The sequence below is a fragment of the Nelumbo lutea genome, chromosome 1, assembly GCF_056320005.1.
Source record: "Nelumbo lutea isolate HS-2025 chromosome 1, American lotus-T2T, whole genome shotgun sequence".
Classification (NCBI taxonomy): domain Eukaryota; kingdom Viridiplantae; phylum Streptophyta; class Magnoliopsida; order Proteales; family Nelumbonaceae; genus Nelumbo; species Nelumbo lutea.
In genome coordinates, this window is record NC_142684.1 from 184,417,113 (window position 1) to 184,426,543 (window position 9,431).

A 9,431-nucleotide genomic window follows, 5' to 3' on the forward strand; every position below is an offset into this window, starting at 1 on the left:
GGCTGGTTACGGTTTTTTATCGATTTGGTTCTTCGACTTTTTAGTTTATTATATATATATATATATATATATATATAAAATACGTATATAATATGTACACTGATTGGTTCAGTTAATTACTAGTTTTTTAGTTGACTGAAAACCAACCGATCCTTTGGTTTTTCAAAATTATTAAACCGAAACTGAATTAATCGGTTCAATTAACCAATATTTTAATTCGGTTTCATCGGTTCATTTTGATTTTTTGGTTTTTTATGAGCACCTCTATTAGGAAGGGAGAATGGAAGGAGAGAGTTAAAGTGGAAGCAAGAAAGGGGAAAGGGAGAAAAAATAGCAAGGGTGACATGAATAACCTTGATAAGTGAAGGCCAAAAAACTAAACAGATTATTAATCTTGATATAAGAAGGGAAATAGTTTACAAATCAAAGTCTTCATTACCTATACATCACAAACCAACATTTAAAAATAATAATGTTAATAATAAGAATAATAAATTAATACAAAAACATTCAAGAAATGGAGGTAACTCGGACCGAATGATCAGCAGATCCAGTCAGAAAGATGGGCAATGTGGGATGCCAATCAACTGTTGTTATGGCTGCACTATGTGGAAGTGTTTTTAGATTACCAGTACGACCTTGGACCTGCAAAAGATAAGGAAAAAAAGAAAAAAGAAATTAACAAGGGGATTGATGATTAGGAAAAACCGCCTTGTGCTTCCGGTATGCTACACACAAACAGGGATTGAAGACCCACCAAGAGAGATCTCAAGCTGAAATTCAATCTTCAATCCAACAATTGTCTAGAAAAGGGTAAAAGAAAGTCAAGGGTGGTTCACCTGATAAATGGGTGATCTCACTGAACTGGTTGTTACAAGTAGTCTTCTCCCACTAGCATCCAATGCCATTTCATGTCTATAGATTTCAGCACTGTCAGGGTTGCAGAACCTACATATCAATTATGCCCAGGTTGCATGAGTTCCTTAAGATAGAAATGGGTTAGATGGACCACAAGAACAATCAGCATGAAGTGAAACAATTAGCAGTGTGCTGTTCCAATAATCCAGAATAAAAAAAGAAAAAAGAAAACTTTCTCAAGGAAGACATCTGCAGGTCTTTCAGCACCAGTTCTATCAATAAATTTACCTTACCTTTTTCAGAAAAAAAAAAACACTGGCCAACTGAAATCAGTATAATATTAACTAACAAATTATTGCATTTGAAAATAAGCTTTAAATGTCAGGCAGCACATGGAGATAGAATCATTGTGAAATATTATGTCCATTTATCAAAATCATCTCCATGCCTATACCAAGTTAAAGATGTTGCAATCTGCAGGATTTTAGAGACCATTGAATTATTCTACTATAAATTATAATTAGAAACGCATCCAACTCTTGTAATAAACAAAATAAGTTACTATATGTGGAGGAGGTGCAAATAGTTGATGTACCTGCTACAATCTCTTGACCAAAGAACTTGGCCTTGGTTCTGTAAGCTCCACTCAAATATCTGTAATGAATGACATACTTTAATAAACTTCTCCATGTTCACTTTAGCTAGGAAAGGAACTACCCACCACTGTGAAATTTTCAGATAAAAATTTACTGAAACACTGTTCCTGTTTTTGTTTTTTGTTTTGTTTTTTTAGGAAAAAAAAACACCATCCAAATATTTGGAATAGCTACACATTGAATGGTACAGGACAAAAAATACTTGCCTTTCCATCAGAACCCAAGCTGAAGATGCTTGTCTCATCAGGCCCAAAAAGGAGAGAGCTCATTGCAGAATCATGGGCAGGCCATCCTGTGATTTGTAGGCCAGCTGACATGTCTTCCACTTGTTAAGGATGACACACATGTATGAGGGACAGAAATGCATGTGCGTAACTGAAAGCTAAATCTTATTCAAAACCTAATGACAATAATCTAATTAAAGGATACCAAACATATGAATCATTCCATCGGTTGCAGAGGCTGCTAAAATCTTTCCATTGTGATTGAAGCAAAGAGAAGTAACTGCTGGATGATCTTTACCGAGAGGAAGGACTGTCTTCATGAAAGGCAAAATTTTGATAAAACTTAACTGATTTAGTTCAAACCAACCATCAAAATGTGAATCTCTTGGACAACCAAAACTCATACCATAGCCTTCCATGTTTTCATGTTCCAAACGGTTAATGAAGCAAACCCCATTTTATCAACATATCTTGAGCCACGGCTGCCAAAAACAATAGAACATAAGAATCTTGTGCAACCAAAAACAAAATAGAGAGGGATTGCAATAACTAAATGAATCAGAAACTTGTTAACCCAAAAAAAAAAAAAAAATCATAATGTTGATTATAATTTTCTCTATATCATCTTGTTCAGCTATGAAGTAGACTAACCAAGTGGTTGTAGGTTGGGAGTTTCTAATTTGATAGGGAGGGTAACAAGTGGGCTAGCTCTCTATTTTCACTTCTTTATTCTTTTCCTTTAATAAAATCTGACCAGTTACTAATCAAAAAGGAAAAGAAGAAAAGATTAACAAACATCCTCCAACATTGTTTTATCTAGAAGAAGCAGTTGTGGTCATTGGCATAGTTGTTAAGGGAGCAAGGTTTAGCTGAACATGATGGCTGTTCAGCAGGCTGTGGAACCAATGATAAAGCTCCACACCAGTATATAAATACATGGGGCCCGCACCTTTCACAGTAGGGCCCATGAATTTATTACTGGCGTGGAACCTCATCATTGGTTCCACAGCCTGCTGAACAACCATCCGTTCAGCTAATCCGAATTCTTGTTAAGGTGATGCCTAGGTAGGACTTTCTCTCATAAATCAGATCCTTAATTTCTTACCACGTACATCCTAGTATGATTTTATCCTTTTGCCCTATATCATTTGTACTAGTAGGATTTTGTCATGTTAAAAGCTAATAGCATCATGATTTTTTTTTTTGGAGAAAGGGTAACAATAATATTGATGGTGTAGCAAATTCTACAGAAAATCATTAAAACTTCAATATATGTAATTTTTCATTAATTTTACTTAACAAATATTAATCTCTGAAAAATCAGTTTCTCTGGTCACCAAGAAATGCTTGCTTCACTGGTAGTAAAGCAACCCCAGACTACTTGGGACAGCCTGATAGGAGGATGCTGTCATCACTTCACAATTATGGAAGAATGAGCTACAACTCAGACATTCCTCAAAATCACAATGGTATCTCACTATTTTCTTGCAAATGGTGACACATTCATAAGTAGAAATGGACAAAAGAAACCATTAAATGGAAGTAAAGTCACCAAATGTTTCAGATGTGTTTGTATGAATAAATTCTTAGACAAGGGAATTTCAATTTTCCTTAACACCCTGCTGATTTTACCAATCATCACTATTTTTAATGCCTAGTAGCTCCTTTTGCAAGCATTGGTATTGCCATCAAATCTTCAGAGGACAAATCCTCCCCAATATTCCCAAAATTTTCCTGGTAGAAAAACTCTCCTTAAATCATTCTCATTGAGACCAATACAAGGTGTTTAAGTTGGTGGTGTTAGTGAGTTCAGCTGTGATGATTTGGTAGTTCATTAAGTTTTTAATGTGGCAGTCTTGTTCTACAATTTTCTAATATAGTATCCACTCATCTAGTTCTAACTTTTCAGCAGTGTTGCATGGACGCACCTAAGTGGATGAAATATTGTATTGGTTGCAACTTGGGCATGCTCAGGTCGAGGCATTGTGCATTTATTAAAATTTGAATAGGCCCAGCCTGAGGGTCCGAGCCTGATGCTGTGTGTATATTTTTCACATCGGGTACCCAACTTGCACCCCTATGTAAACACACATGTCAAATTCTGGTTCCCATGTCCATATCCATGCAATACTGCTTTCCAAGACTTATGTTGCTGTTCTATGACAAGACAGATTATTTTCAAATGTTCTACCGTGGATTGGTTTGTCCAAGTTGACATAGAGATACTGTCTCAGGAGAGGTTGGACAAATTTGGATGTAAAATTCTTTTTCTCTTTTGACTGGTATATTTCAATGTTAAGAGGGGGAATATGACATATGTCTTACAGTGTTTCTTAAAAAAGGGCCATTACCCATGTTGGTTCCAGGCTTCCAGCTATCTATAGTCTTTAGAGTGGTGGAGTGGATATGGACCTAACTTTTGGCATTTTTGCACAAAGTGGCTGACCTCAGACTTGAACCATTATCATTCTTGTCAGCACAAGAATTTACCAATGTATTAAACAATGGCCCTTTTATAACATTTCGTAGAAGATACCGAGATTATATTTAACAGTAAAAGTCCAAGGTATCTGTTGCTCTTATATTAATTAGGTCCTTCGGTGGTTGCAGGTGCTATTAAGGAAAGTTCTCAATCAGGCAAACTAGAGGGTGGTGTGATGTGCATTGTATCTCAACTTTCTGTTTATATAAAGTTAAAAATTACCTACATTAACCAGATTATAACTTTAGCATTAATAAAACTGTTACAAGATCGTGTTTATATAAAGTTAAAAAGAACTTACTATAAAGATAGCTTCCCAGTTATTCAACTACTTAGAATTTTAGATGATTTGGGATAAAGATAAGAAGCAAAAGAGAATACCCTCTAGATGATGCAGCAGAGACAAATATTGGTTCCACGGGGCTGCATTTAAGATCCAAGACACTGCAATAAAAGAAAATGAAGATCAAGTCCAAAATAAGAATCTTCATCAAAGATAAGTGTGATGAGGACCTTGGATATGCTTCAGTTGTGTGAAGATCGCATACAACTCTCTTTGCATCAACATTCCATGCTTTAATGCCACCATCAGCTGTGCCTATGAATAGCTATCATCAAGAAGAGCAATTAAAATTGGAATGCATGATTCTAATATCACAACTATCTAAACACAATTTACGAATAATAAAAATTTCAAACATATTGTATTTAACATACCAAGCGGTCAGATTTGCACTCCCAGTCAAGTGACATAATCTCAGCTCCACAGTATATGGTTGCATTTCTAGATGTTGAGGATGATGAGTCATAAGTCCATATCCTTCATTAAAACAAAAAACAAGAAAAGGTAGCTTACTGATCAGACTGCAACGATCAACTAGGGAAATGCAATTCTGCAGCAAGAACTAATCAGATAGTCCTAAACTCAATCAGACTGCAAGAGGATTGCCTCTTGTTAGGTGGTATGAACTAGCCTAACAAGAGGCAATCCTCATTGTACATACATTCTTTTACTGCAGTTAATAAAGTTACACTGTTAACCCAAAAAAAAAGCAGCAGGTTGGAGTGGGGGTGGAGGGGATGTCACATTGTTTCTTCTGCAGTTCCAAAAGTAAATACCTGACTGTGCCATCCACAGATGCACTTGCAATATTGCTTCCAGAAGCAGAAAAGCGGCATCTACTAATTGGATTAGTATGGCCCAAAAAGGTTTCCTGAAAACCAATGTCTTTAGACAGATAAAACAAAAATAAAACTGCAAGTGAAGGAAGCATGAATTACAAATATGAGTAGTTTAAAGTTTCAAAAATGGGAAGAAACATTTCATATGACTTCATTATACCTGGAAGTCTACTTTGACCTCTGGGAAGTCTTCCTCTATCTGCATTTCTCCACCATTTTCTGTTGAAACCTCTCCAAATGGTTAATTAATTGAATAAACCAAGATTACAAAGAGATCAAAGTAAACAAATAGCTAAGAACATTACAATGATTTCTTTTTTTTGAAGAACATCAAGATGGTTTTCATTGCAGAATAATGCTTCTCAACGGCTTGGAACATATTATGACCTAGGGTATTATATTTCTTTTTTCTGTTCATTTAATCTCTGTTACTAGTTAAGAACAAAAAGAAAATAGCAACAGACCAGAATGGAAGCCACCTTGAGATGTTTGAAGGCTAGTTGTATCATCTCCAACAGGACGTTTTATTGAATTTGAGTAACGTTCTGATTCAGATGATGTCAGACCAGACAGAAGTTCGGTAAGGCCAGAAACATCCCTCTCCTGTTCCCCAACTCCCGGGTCTCGTAAACGGGAAGTAGCTACAGCACTAGTTTCAAGAAAACCCCTGGATGAAAGATCATTTTCTTCATTTACGGTCTTTACTGCAGTTCCATTTGAAGCTTGTGAATGTGAAGACCCATTCTTTTCAAGCAGGCTTCTTTCCATTGCTGATGAAGCAGTACTAAATGCAAGCAACATTGGTTTCATTCAGAAACTTGCATCATGTCAACTAGTAACAGTGATGAATATAGAACGAAAAAATACCCCCTTAATTGGCATAGTTGGGTCTCCTTTTCCTCCAATAAAGCCTGGAGTTGTGACAATTTAATGTTAAGTTGCTTAATGTCTTTCTTGAGACGCTTAACGGTATTCTTCTCAGTACTGATCCTTAATAGGACAGGGATGCGTGAATTCGTTAAGGAAACATTTTTTTGAAAATAATATATGCAATAAGATGAATTTGCAGAAGAACTGATTGACATCCTCTAGTAATAACTAGAGGTGGTAAAATGATAATTCTAGTGTTGCCAAAGTAAAACAGCCATTATAATCTAAAATTGCTGTGATCTAACTGATATACTTTGTTTAAAAATGTTGGAAAATGATAAACTATTTTGACATTATTTAACTGTAAAAATTATTGATCAAAAAACTTATTTAACTATAAAAAGGAATAATATATTTTTTATAGTAAAAGAAAAATTTTATTAAAAAGAAAAAAGAGAAGTACAAGAAAGGTGATAAGAAATCAGCAGAGAGAAGCAACGGCTCAACAATCAACACACCACAAAACCCCCACACAAACAAACCTACAAAACATTCACCCCAAAAACAAACAACATCCCATCAGAAGACAAAACACCATTCCACATATAAAGCTATCACACCTCTCCAATCACTAACATCAACCTACGCCTAGAACCCCAAGAAAGATGTTGCCAAGAGATTCCATAGAAAATCTCTCCAGCATGAATACTTAACTTATAATATCAATTAACTGGGGATAGATACATTCCACACCTCAACATCTATCAAAATCTGATCTTAAAATAGAAAGAATTACATACAATAGTAGGATAATAAAATCCATTTAGCAACAAACAACTATAGACGTCCAACAAAAGTTCCTTAACGTGTGATTGTTATATGGTCTTAAATCTAGAATACTGATTAAACTTTAAACATAATAAGTAAGCATCTTCCGAACAGAATAAAGTGAGAAAAAAAAAAAAAAAAAGATGTTCTACCAAAGGATATGAGTACCATTGAAGATCTCACTTAAGAAGTTTCTGAAAGAAAGATGCAAGGCATCGAACCACTCCCTTGAAAAAAAGACACGGAACTGAGGATCCAAGCTTGGGTTTTTTAGATATGGAATGGCTGCAAAGAACATCCCATGCTATAAAATAAGGGGAAGGTACATTCAAGCAATCACAAAGCAGGTAGTAATAATAAATAAATAAATAAATAAAAGTAACTATAAAAATAAGTAAATAACCACTTTATCCTTAGCAAGAGAGATAGAAAGATTATGTAAATCCAACTCATGAAGAGATTGAATGGTGACAGTAGCCTAAATCTAAATTAAGTAGATAAGTAAGAAAATGGAAGGATGGGAAGAAAAGACCCACTAAACCATGGAGTCCAGTCCTGGCCTCTTTGCAGCAAATCATTGCCATTAGCTCCAAAAAAGTCTACAACTTTGTCTCTCCTGCCTGATTTTATAGCATGAACAATATAGTACCGTAGAATTGAGACTTCTAACTTTGATAGTGTAGGATTGAGTACTATTTCATTGGATGAAGAGAAGCACTGCTTGAAAAAATTCAATAGACCCACTAATTTATCAGCTTGATACTTGGGCACGTATACTGAGAAGATCAAGTCTAGGATCTTGTCCACTTGAAACCCTTTTCCAATATCTGTTGACAACTCCGTCTCAAAAGCTTGTAGAGTACTTGTAAACCCTCTGAAGACAAGAAACTCCTTAACAAGCTCCTCTGCATAATGCATGTTCTCCATCTTGTCCTGTGAGAGATAAGCTGAGAGATATCTCAGGATCATAAAAATTGATCAATTGTGGTTGAATTGTTAAATTATAAGCACTTAAACAAGAGATTGTTTATGAAAATATGGCAAGTTATAAGGGTGTTTCAATCATTTTCAAAATTCAGCTTATCTATTACTTCAGTACATGTTTCATGATACACATGGGTTCTTAATATTTCCCCTAGTCAAAATATTTGCTAAATAATACATAAATCCAAGTGCTATACAAAAGAATGCTAAAATTCATTTTTTACATTAATTTATCTCCTTGTGAATTAACAATGAAAATACATAATGTTCAAACCTTACAGTTCCAATGGTCATTAGTCAAACATTTAACCAAGGAAGAGTAGGACGTCGAATTCAATCACTGGTGGGAACCACAAATCATCTCGACCATCACTAATGTCCCAATTCCATTGAAATCGGATAACCAAGTTGTAGTTGCAAGTTTGACTAAAGTGGGGGAATACAAGACTCAGCTGGTTGATTTAGATCTTAGCCAGAGTTGACATTCCAACATAAAACCAAGATCAAATTAACTAGAGTTACAACTTCCATGTCAGAATCATCTGCAACTAGCATGAAGCGAAGGAATAGATATTCCAAATATTAGAGATTAATACGGCAAGCTATAGTTGACAAATAGGCTGAACACAAAACCCCACCACAGGCTCCTGTGAGATAACTGATAGCAGAAAATCAAATTTGGGACGATAAATTACCGAAAAACGAACTAACGGATCTAGGGCAGTTTACTGTAGCGGAAACCTCATCAATCATAGAGGAGACCAGTATGGAAAAGAAAACACTAATAACAAACAACAACAACAATAGTACCTCTTTGAGAGTTAAGAAGAGGAGAAATCAGACATGGGCGAGGACAAGGAAGTAGTTCTTCGTTTCTGTTAGAGATTGCCGCTTAAACATCTGCCGTTTTCTTGTTAAGATGCACCGCTAACATAAGGCAGGTTTGAGCTTCAGAGTTGGCAAATAAGGATTGATGATTGATCTACTACAACGTAGAGCTCGCGTGGTCGGTGTCTGTCTCTAACCTCGTGGCTCTTTGTGACAGTTGATCTATTATATTTTCTTTTGAGCGGTGCCAACCCTCCATGTAGGCAGTTTAAGGGCTGTTTGGCATTGTTGCTATTTTTTAGAGCAACAGCGCCACATTATAAAAAATGGTGTTCTAAGCCACATTTTAGAAATCGGATGTCAAATTTAACATTTTCTGAAACTACAATTCATTAATGCCAATAGGACGGTGTTGTGACACTAATGTGGCATTGGATAATAGGTATCATTGTATCAAACAGAAAAAGTTATTATCCCAAGAAACGTCCAATCAATTTTTGAAAAAATAGTACTCCAAAC

At 35.5% G+C, this 9,431-nt stretch overlaps 1 protein-coding gene across 4 annotated transcripts; it reads right to left on the reverse strand.

Moving 5' to 3' along the window:
- Window positions 1-362: 362 nt before the first annotated feature.
- LOC148879734 (uncharacterized) lies at window positions 363-9,306 on the reverse strand. Of its 4 annotated transcripts, none has more exons than XM_088961390.1 (16): window positions 8,895-9,306; window positions 7,637-8,033; window positions 7,263-7,385; window positions 6,270-6,411; window positions 5,882-6,186; window positions 5,563-5,621; window positions 5,340-5,434; window positions 4,938-5,040; window positions 4,734-4,828; window positions 4,602-4,664; window positions 2,145-2,220; window positions 1,944-2,052; window positions 1,721-1,833; window positions 1,454-1,512; window positions 840-948; window positions 363-645 (listed from the first exon to the last, which is right to left on the reverse strand). In XM_088961390.1, the coding sequence occupies exons 2-16, from the start codon at window positions 8,025-8,027 to the stop codon at window positions 511-513; spliced, it is 1,977 nt and encodes a 658-aa protein (XP_088817516.1). In that variant the 5' UTR covers window positions 8,028-8,033; window positions 8,895-9,306; the 3' UTR covers window positions 363-510. The 4 variants fall into 4 exon arrangements, with proteins under 4 accessions (XP_088817516.1, XP_088817514.1, XP_088817515.1 ...); XM_088961388.1 differs by having other exon boundaries at window positions 5,867-6,186; XM_088961389.1 differs by having other exon boundaries at window positions 7,637-8,047; window positions 8,895-9,112.
- Between the last annotated feature and the right edge of the window lie 125 nt (window positions 9,307-9,431).

What these genes read in the sequence shown, in the direction of transcription:
- LOC148879734 (XM_088961388.1), bottom strand. Translation starts at nt 8,027, where the DNA reads ATGGAGAACATGCATTATGCAGAGGAGCTTGTTAAGGAGTTTCTTGTC. An exon ending in TGAGATCTTCAATGGTACTC is followed by an intron (nt 6,412 to 7,262) that starts ATATCCTTTGGT and finishes TAACGAATTCAC; the next exon opens with GCATCCCTGTCCTATTAAGG. An exon ending in AGTGCAAATCTGACCGCTTG is followed by an intron (nt 4,829 to 4,937) that starts GTATGTTAAATA and finishes TCTTGATGATAG; the next exon opens with CTATTCATAGGCACAGCTGA.